Source organism: Myotis nattereri (genome assembly GCF_964212035.1).
Source record: "Myotis nattereri genome assembly, chromosome: 6".
In the NCBI taxonomy this organism is placed as follows: Eukaryota; Metazoa; Chordata; class Mammalia; order Chiroptera; family Vespertilionidae; genus Myotis; species Myotis nattereri.
In genome coordinates this window covers 64586295-64605033 of record NC_138081.1, presented here as the reverse complement: position 1 = coordinate 64605033, position 18739 = coordinate 64586295, and the positions used below count along the sequence as shown (strand labels likewise).

Sequence of the window (18739 nt, the reverse complement as noted above, 5' to 3'; positions counted from 1 at the left end):
AACAAAGTATTGTGTATTATATAATTACTAGAGGCCCATTGCACGAAGAGATTCATGCAACAGGCCTTCCTTCCCCTGGCTGCCGGCACCGGTTTTCCTCCGGCGCCCGGGACCCAGGCCTTCGCTCCGACCACAGCAGAGAAGCCAAGCCTCTCAGTCTTCAGTCTTCTTCCGTCATCTTCCGTCTTCCCTCGGGCGGAGCCTTCGGTCTTCGCTCTGCGCCTGCACATGCAAATTAACCACCATCTTTGGGGGGGGTTAATTTGCATATTCGTCCTGATTGGCTGATGGGCGTAGCGGAGTAACACCAATTTGCATGTTTCTCTTTTATTAGTGCAGATAAGAGACATTTTAAAGTAAGTTCAATTTTAAGACTTTCAAATTCTACATATCTTTGTAGGAGAACCTTTTTAAAAGCTCCTAATGCCTTAAATACAGTCAAATGAGAATAAGCATTCTTACTATTTTAAACCAATAAGGTCGTTTTGCCACCTTTTTAAAACCATTCTAACGTTTTGATGTAATGACATGATTGACTAACCTTGAGATTTCCCCCATGTGTTTGGCTTTAGAGAATCTTGAGCTCAGAAAATATATCTCCCGAATCTCTGCAGTTTCTCTGACATACACAAGATGTGACCCACAGCATCTTCCATTTAAATGACCCTTCATTTGGGCAATCAAATTGAATGGTAATCATCTTAGACTTATTAGGAACACAGCATCTCTTATCCATGCATAGTCCACAGAAAGTGGGTTTATAACTCTGGGTGCTTGAACATCCAGAGAGGACAAATTTTTCAGCTTTGAAGAGTTGGAAAGTAGGTTGGCACGTTTTTCCTTTGGGGATCTAAAAATATACATAACATTAAGAAGTCATTTTTAAAATTTGATTATAATAGTTTAGAGAAGTGATTCTACATAGAACATTTTATAACATAAACACAGATACAAATTATTTCCAGGACATTAATAGTTGCTATTTAGTAACTTTCAGCACTCTCTTTTCTACATTTAAAACCCCTCTCAACAGAAGTCGGTCTGTCTCCCTGTTCTTGCTCCATCGTGTTATAGGGCCCACTTCCCAATGATTTTTGCTATCTTTTTTTATCTAGGTCCAGAATTAATGAAAATTTCTCTATTTTGTTTATTATCAAGAGTCATGTCTTATTAAATGTTTATTTACCTACAAATTAACAAATTCCCTTACACAGCTCAGACAGTTTTCAGAGGATGAATAGGTGAATAAATACCTTAATCTCTTTAAAATTGAGCTAACTTTTTTTTTAATCCTCACTGGAGGATATTTTTCGATTGATTTTTAGAGAGAGTGGAAAAGGGAGGGAAAGATAGAGAAATATCGATACGAGAGAAACATCGTTTGGGTGCCTTCTGCATGTGCCCTAACCAGGGCCCTGGCCAAGTTGTTAATTTCTAATGGGAATAACTTGGGGATGAGAAGGGTGTTGTGCATTTCTAAAAATGATGGTCATCCTGTATAATTCTAGAAGTAGGACCAACTCTAGTTATACCAAACAATCTTAGAGTATTTTATCATCATCTGGCAAGTCTACTATCTAAACAGAGCATTTTGGAAATGGTATGGTTCCCCCTCCATGTTGATATTATATAACTAAGAACAGAACTTCTCTGATGTCAATAATACCTGTTTTCATAATTAACAACCAAAATCTTTTATCCATTGCTTTGATAAAATTAATATTTAAAAAAAGAAGTTAGAATCTAAAAATAGTCTACTCTTAAAAAAACAACATATGTGGTGAGGTACCACAGTAGTTCATGCTGACCATGACCCACACTATTAGGCTGTAAGAGTTTCTAACAGATTAATGTTACCTTTGCTTGATATAAAATTTCCCCCACAAAGTGCAGTTAGAGTAATATCTGCTTTCCACTGAGACAGTTTGACTTTTAATAGTCATACTAAAGTGATTTTATTTTTATGAGAACCAAACACCATCCATCCCTTCAAAACTCACATACATGCACACATACTCTTTTAATATTAAATTATAATGAAGTTAAGTCTAATTAAACTTTACCTGTACTGTCTTTAGTATATTACTGTCACAAGGCTGAACATAGCACAGTCTTTTCTCTGTTCTCAGTTGGCACTTGTTATTTTCATTGGTTACCCTGTTAGAAATTCCCATCCCACATGTTCTGGAGCAAGGGGTCCACTTTGTAGCTTGAATAAGACATTTTCTTTTCCAAATAAGTGGGAGATTCCTGTAAGCTAAAATAAAGGAGAAAGTGCATGTGTATGCATGTTTATGTACTCATATAGTTATATAATTTTAGTCATTTTAAGCTAGTAATAGTTAATAGATCTGAACCTTTATTTTTATATAAAATAACTCAATAACATAAGCTTATGGTCTAATCATCATTCCCCACACTCCAAATTACTTTTGAATCAAGTCTTACAGTCCACACTTCCATTACTTGCTCTGTGGACTGTGGGCCGCTGGGGTTGGTGAAGGATTTCAAGACGGCTGGGCGAAAACTTGCTCTGAAAACCATTGACTGGGTAGCTTTTGGGGAAATCATACCCCGAAACCAGAAAACCATTGCTAACACCCTGAAATCCTGGAATGAGACCCTCACCTCCAGGTTGGCTACTCTCCCTGAGAAACCACCTGCAATCGACTGGGCTTACTACAAGGCCAACGTAGCAAAGGCCGGCTTAGTAGACGATGTTGACAAGTTTAATGCCCAGAAGGTTCCTGTGCCAGAGGATAAGTACAGCGCCCTGGTGGATGCTGAAGAAAAAGAAGATGTGAAAAGTTGTGCTGAGTTTGTCTCTCTCAAAGACCAGGATTGAGCAATTCGAGAAAGAGCTGGAAAAGATGAAGGACATAATTCCATTTGACCAGCTGACAGTTGAGGATTTGAATGAAGTCTTCCCAGCAACCAAATTAGACAAAAAGAAGTATCCCTACTAGCCTCACAAGCCAATTGAGATTTATAAACTTGAGTCTGAGAGGAAGCTCTGGTCCTTGTATTATAAACTCTGGACATTAAGAATAATCATATAAAAAATAAAAAAGTCTTATAGTCCAATTTCTTGGGAGGAATAAAATTCTTTATCTTTGAAAAACACAATAGATACACCCATTTGCTTCTTTCTTCCTGCCCATCTTCTGAGTACTAAAGCTTATGTTCTGATAGATAGATATCTTGCCTTTTCCCTGGTTCTGGCTTCATGCTTGATATTTCCAATAGACATTAGTAGGATTAGGGAATTTAAGATATCAATTAGAATGATGTGGTTTTTAATGTTAAATTTCGTATGTTAAAATCTAAAACACAAAAGTTATATTTGAGACTTAGACTATCAGTAAAACCAGTGAATTTTCCCCTCCACTTTAGTCTTTTAGAAAATACATTATACTGAAATAATCTAAATACCCATATGCTATGTGTAAGCTATTTATTCATTAATTCCCTGTAGTATCAGGCCCATAGTATTCTCTCTATTGCCTAGCCATTTCAAATCACGTATAGGAAGACATGGAGAATGAATGGATTGATGGATGGGTGGGTGTGTGGGTAGATAAATGGACCCTCCCTCCACTGCCTGCTCCTTAGGAGAAACAAAAGGAGGGGAAGAGGGTAAATAATGAGACTATAAAGAAAATATAAAGAGGGCATAATATTCTTCAATCTCCTTGTAAATCCATTGGGAGCTTCTTGTTCTGTTCATGAATGAGTCTGGCCCTCGGTTAATTTTAAGCAAACTACAGGTTGGCTTATTGTCTCAAAGCATTTCCTGAAGGTTCATATGCAAACTAAAATGGATGTTTTGGGAATAAGGTGGTTGTGATGTGAGTTTGCAGTTGGACACTGCAAAATTCTGGCTACATTACTTCAAAATGTCAATTTAAAACTTGAAAAAGACCCCCAAAAATGCCTTCTTGATAGGGAATATCAGTCGCTGAAGTATGTGCTATCTTTGAATAAAATGATACTTTGATACTGTTTTCAGTGTTATTACAATAGGATCTTGCAATTGCATATAGAACTGAGGGAGAAGAAGCAGAAATATGCAGATACCTGGAAGGTAGACAACAGTTTAAAGACCTTAATGCAGGAAGCAGATTAAAAGCCTGGCACGCATCTGCAATAAATAAAGGTAGGTTAGATAGTTGTATTTCTAATAACCCCACTTAAAGTTAAGCAAAGAACTGCAGTTCAGGAATTTGCTTGACACTCATTAAAAAGCAAGAAGAGATTTTTAAAGTCAAAGTTTAGTGTTGGAGAGCAGTAAGAAAAGCATGGGGGCATTAAGTCATTGCTTGCTTCATACTGACCAAGCAAGCTAGATTCTAACCATTTGGAATTAACTGCATATAAATTACTATCACAAATATATCTTAGAGTATTTGTCACTGTGCTTAATTTTAAAAGCCAAACTCCTGTTTGGGCCCATAAGTATAGTTTCACAGTTAAGCAAAGGAGAGATATTAGATTGAATATATACTTCCTTTGAAACATATCTAGGTCCAACACTCAATTACCAGAGACATTTTCTCAGGGTTTGGTTTTGTTTTGCTGTTGCATCAAAGCACCAATCACTAAGAATGACCATCTGACACCTCCAACCGGGTACCCAGTGAATCCACCCTCACGCTACAAATGAGACCAACTTGAACTACATCCAAAAGTCTCCATTTGTGGCAAACTGCTTCTCTAAGGTGTTCTCTCTCACCAAAGAGATTCTAAGGACTTATACTGATTCACTCAGATTCAATGCAGAAAACCAACTGTTCTTGTACATCCTGGAAAAAGGAATAATTTGGCTTATATTTTTAGAGCATTAGCAGCGGCATGCTGTTAGCTGAATAACTATGCATGGTAAACGCAAATTCACTACAACCTGTTAAATTATTTTCAAGTTTAATGGGCATAATTGAAATCCCTGAAGATGGTCTTTTCATATAGCTTTTAAATTTCTAAAAGTCATTTCACATGATACAAGTGAACTTGGGAGTTTTCAGCATAAGTATTCTGCATTTCCTTAGCTCCTTTCATTCCCTAAGCTCTAAATTTCAAGAAAAAGGCATTGATTTCTGGATGAAAACACAGATGTGAATAATAAAGCATCCACTTTGCACTTTTTAAGTCCTTCCCTATCTGTGCTTCATATGCTGGCATTTTTCAAATTCCTGTCCCCAAAACACCCTGGCACTGACAAAGATGCTAACTCAGAGCAGACCAGAATACAAAGTTTATGAGCATACTGACTAAATGGCCAGGTGTTCAAGATGAGAAACAAAGAATCTCATTACATGTTCCTACTATATACGTACCTGGGCAGCCTACTTAAGAATGCCTAGGGTAAGTTTATATCAGCAGTTTTCTATTTCTAGAAATAATATTTATAAATCAATGCATGTCCTCAAATATTTTTAAGCAGTAGCTTTCCATTTCTGCTTTTATCATATAGAAAAGTCACTTTTGAAAATTTTTGATTCTGGATAGTTCACACTTCTTGCCCATAGTATAACAATACAAATAAAAATTTTTCCAGGGTACATATGAACTACATTTGGCCAATCCTCCCGAGAAGAGGTTGAGTGGCAATAAGCAGAGTAAGAATTTTCCTGACCTAGTAGGGTTCTTAAAAACAAATATTTTACTGGAAAAAAAATGAAAACATTACCAAGTTTCCTTTTCAGATACTTAGACTACAGTGGAGCCTTGACTTACAAGTGTCCCGACTAACGAGTTTTTTGAGACACCAGCTGTCTCTTGGCTGATTTTTTGCATTGAGTTGACAGAGTAATTTGAGTTAAGGAGCTCCTTAACGAGCTCGGTCTCAGAACGAATTAAACTTGTAAGTCAAGGCCCCACTGTACACCTTCCTGAAACAGACTAAGACGGCACACTCAAACTAAATCTCACACTGACCACCAGTCGGGAAGTGCCTATGGAGCACCTATGGTGCATAGGAGGACCATGAAGTAAACCACAAGAAGCAGACATGAAACCAGTTCTACTTATGAGCACCTGGCATTGTTTTGTAGGTTGTTGAGAGCTGCTGTTGTAATGGTCCCAGGCCACAGTTTGGTTGATCAGACTTCTTTCCACCTTTAGCCCCAGAGCAGTGACTGTCAGCCAGCTTTGGTATGAACAAAGGGGTGCATCCAATGGCCCCACTCACACAGAGGCAGCTAAACAGGGGGTTGGGCTGAAACACTTGGCCATTATGATAATGTACCCTGTTGAACTCACATCCCACAGCCACAAGATCTGAAAAGAGAAAAAAGCAGAATCGCCAAAGAAGCCATCACTGATAACCTAGCCCTCCCCTATAAGCCACAGAGAAAGTGCCATTCTCGATTTCTTAGGCCCCATCTGGAACCTCCTTCACAGAACATCTGGAGAAGGTGAAAAATGAGACATTAGCAGTACATTGTAGGCTAGCAACCTCAATGATCACTTCCGGAACTCAGACCCAAGCACAGGCCCGGGTCTAGAGTGCGGTTAATAAAAAATCACTTTGAGTACAGCAGTGAGATAAAGATTGTAAATTTGAGAGATGGGCTGGGGGCTGGTGAGACTGAGGTTTCCCCAGATGTCCAACAATAGGCTAGGATATATTCTTAGTAAGTTAAGATGTGAATGGCTGAAAAAATTATAATCTGTTTAACTATAGTACTGCATGGTAACTGATTTTTGTCTTAAGAGAACTAGAGGAAACTTTCACTTCCTCTGAGCAGGATCCCTGACCTGGGTCAGCAGTTCTCCAAGTGTGGCCACTGACTCCTGGGCAGTGACTGAGGCCCTTTCAGAGAATCTGCAGGTCAGAAACTGTTTCACTGTGTTGATATTTGCACTGATGGTGCAAAAGCAATGGTGGCTAAAACTGCTGTTGGAATCTAAAATAGCATGAATCAAACTGTACAGGTTAATCACTGTATTTTTCCTTGCTGTGCACTTGTATATAAATGTACTATAGCAAAAAAGCTAGTTTTACTTAAGAATGCCCTTAGTGACACAGTAAAAAGTAAAGATTTTATTAAATCTTAACCATCAAATAAATATTTTTAATATTCCTTGGGACAAAATGGAAAGTATACACAGAGCATCCCTGTAGGTATTGCACCGAAGCACAACAGTTATCTTAGGAAAAGCACCTATGCTGCTGTTTGAGTGGTAGGCCAAACTACCCATGTGTTTTAGTGGGAATTTCACCTGAAGGAATGACTCACAGGTAAGCCATGCTTATTCAGACTGGGTATTTGGCTGACATTTTCTTGAAAACCAACAAAATAAGGCTGTAACTTCAAACAAAACAACTGACAGTATTTATTGCCAATGATAGAATTCAAGCTTTTAAGCAAAAAATTAGAATGTTGAAAAATTTGTATCCACATCTGAGAACTTCATAGCTACTCAATATATAGACTTTTCTGACAGAATTAGGATTAATTAATGTGATTTTTAAAAATATTATATAATTACGTGTATCATTTGGAACTTCTACATAACCCATTGTTCCAAACTATTTTCCAAATAACCAATAATGCATGAGTAAAGGACCCATTCCAAGTAGGTTTTGGATGAACCAATGTATTTTAATGTCACAGAGTTTGACACTGATGTGATTCAATGATATGGTTTTAGACTCCATGATGCAGCTAATTTTTAAGTAACTACCACTTCTCAAGTGTTAATATAATATCAAAAAAGAATATTAATAATTATCTGAAAAGTCAATTAAAATATTCCTTCCCTTTCCAATATATATCTGTGTGAAGCTGGATTCCCTTCATATATTTCAACCAAAACATCATATAGCAATAGATTGAAAGTAGAAACAGATGGGAGAATCTAGCTATCTTCTGTTAAGCTATACACTAGATTTGCAAAAATGTAAACCAATCCCATTCTTCTCACTCTATTTTCCTTTGTTTTAGAAAATAAATTTTTTCATAACTTATATATTATTCCTATGAATTTACAATGCCTTTGTTATTTTAAAACAAATTAGCAAATGGTTTTAAATTTCTCATCTATTAAATACCAATAGAGATAACTCAAACAAAAGCTCTTTGGGTCCTCATTAATTTCTAAGAATCAAGGGGCCCTTGGACCAAAAAGTTTAAAAAATATTTATCCATATCGTCGACCAGCAAATTTTCTGTAAAGGGCCAAATCATAACTATCTTAGTCTTTACAGACCATTCAGCCTCTGTCACCACTACTGGATCCTGCCATTGTAAAGCAGCCATAGACTATATGTAGCTGAGTAGGTGTGGCTGAGTTCCAACAAAACATTCTGTGTAAAATCAGGGGAGGGCCATGATTTGGCCACGAAGCCATAGTTCGTGAGCCCAGTTATAGGTCACCCCGCCCTCAACCTTGGGTGTAGGCTGTGTTAAAATATCATCACAGTATCTGAAATTATTTGTGGAAAGATCTGTCTGACACAATATACTTTGACTCTGTGAGGGAAGGGCCTGTATCTTTTATAACCCCCTGTTGTGTCCCTAGTTGCTGGTCACTGTTTGTTGCCCAGCACTGATAGGTCATGGTTTCTCTGTCAAGTTTCCATGAATAATAACTAACATTTTTTAGAGTCTACTGTGTACCAGATATTGGGCCAGGTGTTTGGGGTTTTATGGCCATTATTTTCATTTGATCTTCCTAGCAAGTCTGTGATATAGGAGGTATATATGATGTAACTGAAGCACAAAGAGGTTTAACAACATGATCAAGGTCACCCAGAGCCTAGAATTTGAACCCAGAGCCTACATCTTAACCAATATAATATAGTGCTGACAGGGGTATCAGGCTTTCAGGCCTGCATGGGTCTATATGTTCATCCCGACTCCAACGATGTACTCTTATTCATGCTCATGACCAAACTTCTAGGAGTCATTTGCTTCCCTCTTGGGCTTTTCTACAGAGTGACTAAACTGCCCAGATAACATGGGTATTTCTCTTCCCTTAGAAATCCGATTCCTTAATCCTCAGTAAGTCAGCATCCTGAATTATTGTCAAGATGTTGTAGGTTTAGATGGTCTCAATCAGACTCCAGAGCTAAGACCCATAAAGCTGAGGGTCAGGTTGTGATTTGGGGTGAAAGTATCTCTCTCTCTTCAGTAAAAAGTACAGTAACTTGATGGTTAGTTGGGAAGGCTAAGATTAAAGCAGTATGTCTGAATACTAGATATACATCCTTACATTTTAAGCAAGATTACTTTTCAGTTACAGAAAAGGCTGAATTCAGATTGCTTTTGACAATATTAACAAAAGCTGTTATTTTGTGGCACTTTAAGAAATCAGACTCAATTTCTTACATTTTAATCATTAAAAGCAATTATTTTGAGAAGAACTGTGAGATCACTTTAAACGCAATTAAAATAACAGGTTTCTGAACGCGTGTAAACATCTGTTAATTTCACATGGTGTCTAATATGACAAAGCCAGTCCCCTTAGTGTGTGAAAATTAAAGCCGCCTTATAGTTAGCCAAACTAAGCTAATTATTCCAAATTAACAGTTGCAGGAAAAATATCCTGTCTAGACTCAACCTCTCCCAGCAGGTCCAGAAGACACTTACATGCGCACACTCCGGCCTCGTACCTAGGCCTGTCTGCTGAGTAGTCACAGTACAGTCCTTTGTGTGGATCGCAGAGGTCAGCTTCATTGCAGATGTCCCCTGGTTGCTTGGCACAGATTTTACAGCATCCACAGCCATCCCTCACCAAGCTCACTCCAGGAGGGCAACTGGGCTTCTGAGGACATCGACAGGGCCAGTGACAGACCTGTTTACGATGCTGAACTTCTGATGCTTCTCCAGGCCTTCTTTCAGGAGTCACATCTAATGGCCCGGTGCCCTGTGCCCTGCAGCAGAACTTCATTTGATAATAAAGGTGATGTTAGAAATGATTTCTCAAACTAATTTCAGAGGTTTCATAGAAATAGATTTCCCTCAAACTGATAGACTATAGTGTGCCGAGCTATAATAATATCTAACAGTACTTGACACAATCACTCTCAGCTTAAACTTTTCTTCACTCAGCTCCCAACACCCCACTTTCTTGCTTCTCCTTTCTCTCTGATGGCTTCTTCTCAGTCTCCTTTGCTGGTTTCTCCTCATCCTCATTTCTAAACATTGCCATCCCTGTGGTTAAGACCTATCTTCTCTTCCTATATCTTATACCTCCCACCCAGACTTCTCTTCTGAACTCAGACTCACACTACCTACTAAACAGATCTCCACTTAGATGTTTGGTAGGTATAGCAAGTTTAACATGACCTAAGCAAGCTCCCTCTTTTCCCTTCCAATCTACTTTACCTACACATCCCTGTTTGAGCAAATGCCAATTTCATTTTTTCCAAAATACCTTAGAGTCAGGTCATTCTTGACTTTTCTCTCACATTTTACTTCCAATCCCATCAGTGTATCATGTTGGTTATATACCCACCCCGTTGCTACCATAGTGATTCAAGCCACCGTTATTTTTCGCTTAGTTGATTATGATAGTCCGGTAAAGGTTCTGCTCGCTTCCCCTTTTGTCCTCTATCTTCTCCACCCAGAAGAATTGTTCTTTTTTTTTTTTTTAAGAAAAGGCAAAAATAAATAAGTGGGATTACATCAAACTAAAAAGCTATATACAGCAAAGGAAATAATCAACAAATGAAAGAACGGGCAATCTACATAATGGAAAAAATATTGCAAACTATATATCTTATAAGGGGTTAATATCCAAACTATATCAAGAGTTCATACAACTCAATGGCAAAAATAATAAACCAATTAAAAATGGGCAAAACACTTGAATAGACATTTCTACAAAGAAGACATACAAATGGCCATCAATACATGAAAATGTGCTCAACATCACTAATCATCAGGGAAATGCAAATCAAAAGCACACCAAGATATCATCTCACACCTGTTAGGATGACTACTACTAAAGTAAGTAAGCAAGTAAATAAATAAATAAATAAATAAATAAATAAGATACGTGTTGGTGAGTATGTGGAGAAAAGAAAACCCTGGTACACTGTTGGTGGGAATGTAAATTGGTACAGCCATTATGGAAAACAATATGGAGGATCCTCAAACAATTAAAAATAGAACTACCATGTGATCTAGCAATTTTACTCTGGGTATTTATCCAAAAATATTAAAACCAGGATCTCAAAGAGATAGCTGTACTCTGTACTCCCATGTTCACTGTAGCATTATTCACAATAGCCAAGATATAGAAACAACCTAAATGTCCATTCATTTATGAGTAGATACAGAAGACGTGCTATCTACATAAAATGCAATATAATTCAGCCTTAGAAGAGAAGGAAATCCTGCCATTTGCAACATCATGGATGGACCTGAAGGACATCATCTAAGGAAATAAGGCACACACAGAAAGGCAAATACTGTAAAATCTCACTTCTATGTAGAATCTAAGATTGTCAAATCTAAGATATTTTGCTAAATCCCCAGATATCCAAAGCTCTGTCTTCTATGCAAGCAAAAACATTCACCATGTAAATAAATCCACAAGTAATTCACCCTGTTTTAATATTCTTATTTAAAAATGCCAAGGCAATGAATTGGTTGTATTAAATTAAACTTCCCTTTGGTCTGTTGCTTGAAAAATTCCAAAGTCTCCATGGACTGATTCCCTTTCATGACAAGTGAGAAACACATGGGTTGGGAAAAGACAAAGTTATAGAATGTTTTCAAAATATAAATGTTTCTTCCAAAGTGCTCCTTTCAAACCAGAACAGGCTTCACTGAGGTGGTCAAAATCATATTTTCCAGTGGTTCTCTGCTCATTTTGCACACGACTACAGAAAGTTGAGCCCCAGCCTGGAGCCCACAAGAAGAAGCGCCCTTCATTCCCCCTCCAGGTAGGGCTGCGGCTTCCCCGAGGCACGCTGTGTGCTATACTCCAATAAAAATATATACATTACTAACGTCGTGAAGCTGTTCAAACATATTGAAAGTTGGATTAAATGCCATTACCTGAAAGGGACAAATGTTTTCCCCTTCTTTGCTGAAGCTACTAAACTGAAACAACACTTTATTTGGAGAGGAAAATGGCTCCCTATTTCTCAAGAGGTAGTTCCACAAGGAATTCACCCTCTCTTCCTCCCCCATCTTCTTCTTTCCAGATTTTTAAACGGAAAAAAATAAAAACTGCTGCAGTCTCCTGAAGGGAAGGAGGAAGGAGAGAGACCTTACCTGTGACAGGGCTGCCAGGAGAAAGGTGGCCAGGAGGAGTCCCTGCATGTTCCCAGGACGCACAGCCAGAGATAGGAGGCCGGTGCCCTGGGGCCAGCGCACAAAGCTCCCCTCTGTCTCTGCAGAACTCGCTCGCCTCCACCTCCCAGGCCACAGACTTCGTGCTCATACTCTCAGGCTCTGCTTTCACTTTCAGGGATCTGTTTTAATGCCCTGTTTCCTTTCACGCGACTCTTCTCATATTTACCTCTGCAGCATCGTGGGGGGTGTCATGAGGGTGAGTGAGCACTTTCCTCCCGGTGCCAGGAGGTGACTTTTCTTTGAGTAAAAGTTCTATCTACTTGTCCCTAAAGATCAGAGTCGGCCTGTGGCCAAATGGTGAGGTTAGATGCATTCACTTTCCTCACCCTCGGCCTCTGGGGTCTGGGTTCGCTCTGCTCCAGGCCCTCCCCTTGCTGCCTTATTTTCCACCGGCTCTCAAGCCTGGGTGCTGCCTGGTCTATGCCCACACTCCACCCGCAGCCTGCTCAAGGTTCTCCCCTCACATCAGCAACAGGTCTCCCCAGGCCTTCCCTGGCCCCTCCAGCTTCTGACCCCCCTCCCCACTACCTCTATTGCCCCCACAGTGCCCTGGACTACCTCTATCACAGCACATTTCTCACACCAGGTGGATTATGATTGGGAAAAATGTAGCTGGAACAGGAACACCGTGGGGGGGGGGGGGGGCACCTACAGTCCCTGCCCCAGAGAAGCCCCCTTCTGTGGCCACAGTCCCAGGACAGAGAGTAAAGTTAACCCCACTCTTTTGGGGCTAAGATAAAACAATTATGCTAGTGGCAATCATTATTTCAACAAATTAGGATTTTTTAAAAACAAAAACAAAACTTATTACAGATTTGTACCCCTTCTCCTATTGTCATCCCCTTGGGATGTGTGGCCACCTCATCCCCTCCTGTGGCTGGCCTTGGGTGACCTTTGTTTATCCCATTTAGGTGACCTTGGTCTTTGTTCCTGTATCTTGGTGTGCATCTGTGATGAAGCCTTGTCTGCTTTGGATGGAGTTTTTTAAACCACCTTCCCACCCCGTCCCGGGGTCTATTTCTATTCCCTTTGACCTTTACCCAGACTGTCTTGTCCTGTTACCTGACCTCTCCTGGACTCACTGCTCACCTTTGTTTCTGCCCAAGGCAGTCACGGGTGTATAGAAACAGTAAGTAAACCCCACTCGGGCCTGTGCTGAGGGGCTAGGGGGAAACTGGGCTCTCTGCCAACAACCAGGAATCTGGGGACCTTGGAGAGCCAAGGACGCCACAAAACATGCAAACTCTAGGCATCTTCCTAAGTAGTTAATTAGACCATAATTATGCATACCAAACAACAAGGAATACGCAGTGTGGTTTTATGGTGCCAGCTCCTTATTGTGCCTCTCCAATAAATAGGGCAAAGCCCAAGAATGGCCTCATGAAGCAAAATGTGTCTGTTTTGGTCCAATCTGATCTATTTCTTTCTAGTTTAACACCATTTGATCTTTAGGTTCCTAGCCTCTGGGATTCAGGCACCACACAGTCTGTGGGGATGGATCATTTCTCATTTCCTGGCTGGTCCACCAAATGCAGAAGAGTCTCAGCCCAAGACTAGTGTGTTCATCAGCTACATCCCTCCTGCCCAGCTCTCGTTGTTCCAAATGTGATGCTGCACACAGCTATGCACTGTTTGAACTGAGGAGACTCATGCTCCTCCCAATTGCTCTCTGTGAATTTCTGGCAGCAGCAGCCATTGTTCTGGAAACAGCTTCTCTCTCTCTGCAGTATCTCTACCATGGGCAGAGGAAGGTGTCATACTCACCATCTTTGCTTCATGGTAGAAAAAGACCATCTTAGTTGAGAACTAACTTGTAAAACCTCAACTCAACCCACCCCCACCAACCCCCAGTGCACAGAATTGATGGGCACTGGGTTGCTTGCTGTCACTTGTGTTTAGACATCTCCAGCCACAGGTGTGCTCTTATTAAACCACTAGAGGCCCGGTGCACAAAAGTTTGTGCACTCAGGAGGGATGGGGGGTCCCTCAGCCCAGCCTGTGCCCTCTCACAGTCTGGGACCCCTCAGGGGATGACCACCTGCTCCCCAGGGGATTGGGCCTAAAATGGCAATCAGACATCCCTCTGGCAGCCCGGCAGCCCTCGGGGGATGTCCACTTGCCAGGGGGGAGCAGGCCTAAACTGCAGTCGGACATCCTTAGTGCTGCTGAGGAGGCAGGAGAGGCTCCCACCACCACCGCTGTACTGGCAGCCATCAGCCTGGCTTGTGACTGAGCAGAGCTCCTCCCATGTGAGAGCGCCCTGACCACCAGAGGGCAGCTTCTGAATTGAGCGTCTTCCCCCTGGTGGTCAGTGTGTGTCATAGTGATCAGTCATTCCCAGTCCTTCTGCTGTTAGGGTCAGTTTCCATATTACTCATTTACTATATAGGATAGAGGCCTGATGCACAGGTGGGGGCCGGCTGGTTTTCCCTGAAGGGTGTCCCGGATCAGGGTGGGGGTCCTGCTTGGGTGCCTGGCCAGTCTGGATGATGGGATGATGGCTGTTTGCAGCTGGTCACACCCCCTTCAGGGTGGGGGTCCCGCTTGGGTGCCTGGCCAGCCTGGATGAGGGGATGATGGCTGTTTGCAGCTGGTCACACCCCCTTCAGGGTGGGGGTCCCCACTGGGGTGCCTGGCCAGTATGGGTGAGGGGCTGAGGGCTGTTTTCAGGCTGGTGGGCAACTGAAGCTCCCAGCCTCTCCTTTTTTCTTTTTCTTTTTTATTCTGGGATTAATTTACCTTCTATAGCTATCACTGGACCTGAGAGCAGGCTCCAGGTCTGAGGCCGTTGCCGGCTGAAAGCAGGTACCTGGGTTTGTTTAGATTCTATAATTGAAACTCTGTTGCCATCACTGGCCGCTCTAAGCTCGGAGGCCATGCTGGCTGAAAGCAGGTTTCTGGAGTTTGTTTAGGTTTTATAATTGCAACATTGTTTCATCTGGAGCTCAGAGCTGAGCTGCAGCAGGCGGGCAGGCGGGGAACGTTGACTTCCTCCATCACTGGAGTAAGCAAGCCTCATGTTCATGTTCGCTTCAGCTGCCTGGCTGCTGGTCGCCATCTTGGCTGGCAGTTAATTTGCATATCTCTCTGATTAGCCAATGGGAAGGGTAGCAAAGTTATGGTTAATTACCATGTTTCTCTATTATTAGATAGGATTCCACTCTTACTATGGGTGGACTAAGTGAATGTGATATTTGCAGAGGTTGGGACAGCCATCTTCGACTTGACAATAAGAGCTATCACAATGTACATTCTGCTCTAAGTACTTCCCTCTGTTACCTCATTTAACAGAATGCTAATCTGTCCAGCAGCGCATTTCACAAGTATTCAGCTTGCGATATGCCCTCAAATAGACATGGTACTGAGCATAACTAATATTTACATCATGTTTTATGATTAATAAGGAAGTTTCATATATAGTAACTTTTTTTTAAATTTCACAGCTCAGTGAGGTAGGCAAAAGCAGTATTACCTCCCTCATTTAACAGACTAAAAACTTGAAGTTAAGTGATTGTACTTGATCAGTAATCCCTGCCCTCTGGAGCTATGTCATCTACTGGACCAGAACACACTAAACAAGGACACACAGTATCCATAATTAAATTGAATAAAGACTAATCATAGACAAGAAACTGTAAGAGAGCGTGACAGGTAGGAGGTAATTTAGACGACATCTGTGAGGAAATATCACTTAGAGAGTTGAGAGATGAAACCAGCTGAAGAGCTAGGGAAGACTGCTGGTCCAGTCCTCTTCCCACTGGCAAGACGCACACCTCTGATGGTGACTAGCTCCATCTGCAAAGAGCATGTCCCACTGCCCTTCCCGTAGATTCCCGAAATCACTCTGTGAGGACCTCATCACAGCTAGAACATCCCCTTCTCCTGGTTGGAGCAGGCACTTGGAGCAGGCACTTGGAGCAGGCAGAGATCAGAACCCACACCTTCTATCTGCGCACTTAGCACACAGTGAGTTTTCCTTTCCTGTCCCCTCTCCCTTGTTTCCTCTGATTGATTGTGGAGGCGGAGTTACTGTTAGCCCTGAGAGGAGACAGACATTGTTGGTGCTGAAATGCACTGAGGATGAGCGATGAGGTAAGGTCCATCGGTGAGACTAGAGCTATTGTAATAATAGCAGCTAACAATCAGTGAGTGCTCAGGTGCCCAATCACTGTGCTGAGTGTATTGACTCATGGCAACCTCACCACCACCAGACAGGTAGTGTTAATGCCATCTTTGTTTTATTAATGAGGGAACTGAGGCCAGGCCACATGGATAGCAAGTAGAACCAAGATTCCAAGCATTTAATCCCCAGGCTCCACTGCCTCTCTGCATGCCCTGTCATTTACATCACATTCTGTAGTAGGATGATTTATTTTACTAATTTGCATTGTGTTCTCAACGTTTGTCTGCCTCCTGCTCCCTTCCCCAATTTTAAGATGTTAGTGAGGCTTTTCACATTTCCCTCCATCCAGCCTCCAAGCAGAAAAAGGAAGCTGCTGGCGTGCTTTCTCTTGTCTTTCAGGGAAGCTTGATCTCACTGAAGAGGTGATGCTGGGAGAGGAAAGTGGGGAAGGAATGTGAGGTAGCCGAGAGGAGGAGGAAGCAGAGGAGAAGAAAGTGAGTGAAGCCGTGGCTGGTGAAAACTGGACACTCAGCTGTCCCCTTGGCAACTGCAAAGCCTAGAGGGACCCCCATGCCATAGTGCTCCCAGGAGACCGACCCAGTGCCAGGGTTCTACAGTGGCAAGTGTGTGTTTGCAAAGCCTTTAGTGCCTGCACACACATGGTCCGTCAGGGTGTGGGCAGACATCTCAGAAGGGGAAGACCAGAGAGGCCTGGCCCTTTCCTAGGCACCAGCACGGCCTCCTGGGTTGGTGTGCAACCTCGGATGGTGGTGGTGGTAGTGTTAAGGGGAATGCACCAATGAGAGCTTAGAACAAACTTATCTGCAGATGGAGATGGGGGAGCCAGCTTTCATTTCCATTTTAACTTTAACTAAGAATTAATTAATAAAAAATTTCACTTTAATTAGAAGAAATGGATATGTCCAACACCCATGGATTTGTGGAGTCACAGTCCACAATTTGCTACAACATACCCTAAGTTTTACAAAATCACCATTTTCCTTGAGTGTTTACTCTCCCCTGAAAAATCACAGGCCTCAGAACCAAAACAATGCTGGGGCCCTCTGTCCCGTCAACACTGGCTCTCTGTCAGCTCCCAGCAGGGCCTGCAGCTGGAGCTCTGATAACTCAGGGATTCTTGCAGCCTGGTGGCTACTGCAGGCCCAACAGTGCTGAAGGACAGCATGGCAGCTGTGCAATGAAAACTTGTTGATGCTTTTAAATGACTCCTGTAAATTCACCCTATCACCACCAAACCTAAGCATGTCTATAATTTTGCATACATTTGTTTATCTACTGCATCCTTTCGTGCCCATTTTCTGTTACTAATTATTGCACTCTCACCTTTTTCCTATAGGTATATCTTCTGTTAAATGCATCTCCAATCTTTTTTACAAAGCTCTAGCCTCAAGATCTCAGCATGATTCCCGTGCTACGGGCACAAGAGTGTAGGTGTATCCTCTCTTCTTCCTCCACAAGCCTCGTTTACCAGCACCTGTGCATGCTCCGAAGGGCGGCACTGTTCGCTGTGCGTGCGAAGGCGCTGCCAATTCCCCACTTCACAGGGAGGCTGGGAGAGTTGCCAGGCTCTACTTGGCCTCTCACCCAGCTTTTAGTGAACCAGGTCCAAGAACCAGCAGCCCCTGACGACCGCGAACGCCAGGCCCTGCCATCTGCGTGGGCCTCACCACAGAGCCTCCTTGAAAAGAAGCAGGTGCCCTCATTCCCAGGGCATCAAAAAGTCAGGCTGTGGTCCAAGGAAAACAAGGCCAAATACCTCAGCGGGGTCTAATTCACTTTGTCACTTGGCCCTGTTAGTCCGGTTTGCAGGGGGAGCCGTGTGCGGGAAAGAGGGCTGAGTTAATCAGATGCAGGCGTGGAGAGCAGCCACAGGGGAAGCAGGCAGGGAGAGAAGGGGAGGACAAGGTATTTGCTGTATTTCCAAACGTGGGTGGGGCTCCTCTGTCAGGGAAGGAAAAGCATGCATAAATAAACTGCGGTGCTGCTCCCGATCTTAGGACCCATTGCCTGTGCAAGCCATAATCCAATCAGGTGGACCGGCCCTTGGCAGGGTGACGAGCATGCTGGACTCCGAGCCAGAGGAACCCAGTTTGCATCCAAGCTCTGCTGCTTATGAGCTTGCTGACCTTGGACAGTCTCCTCCAGGCCTCCCCACATCCAGGCTTCTTAGCCTCTCTAATCCATCTTTGACATGGCCGCCAGATTCATCTTCCTTAGATGCAAACCTGACCACGACCCTCTCCTACGCAAACTTATCTTTCACCCCCCCTTGCATTTGGACTAA

The 18739-nt window shown here is 42.2% G+C and overlaps 1 protein-coding gene and 1 pseudogene across 2 annotated transcripts; one reads left to right on the top strand and one right to left on the bottom strand.

Annotated features, from left to right (window-relative positions):
• Window positions 1-568: 568 nt before the first annotated feature.
• Window positions 569-12278, bottom strand: CCN6 (cellular communication network factor 6; the record flags this gene model as incomplete). The annotated part of the gene is made up of 5 exons (XM_081093699.1): window positions 569-850; window positions 2064-2257; window positions 6034-6276; window positions 9594-9888; window positions 12231-12278. The coding sequence occupies 5 exons, from the start codon at window positions 12276-12278 to the stop codon at window positions 569-571; spliced, it is 1062 nt and encodes a 353-aa protein (XP_080949825.1).
• LOC308521507 (ATP synthase subunit d, mitochondrial-like) lies at window positions 2289-3059 on the top strand (annotated as a pseudogene). The gene is made up of 2 exons: window positions 2289-2296; window positions 2443-3059. The product of its transcript is annotated as an ATP synthase subunit d, mitochondrial-like (transcript).
• Window positions 12279-18739: the final 6461 nt, after the last annotated feature.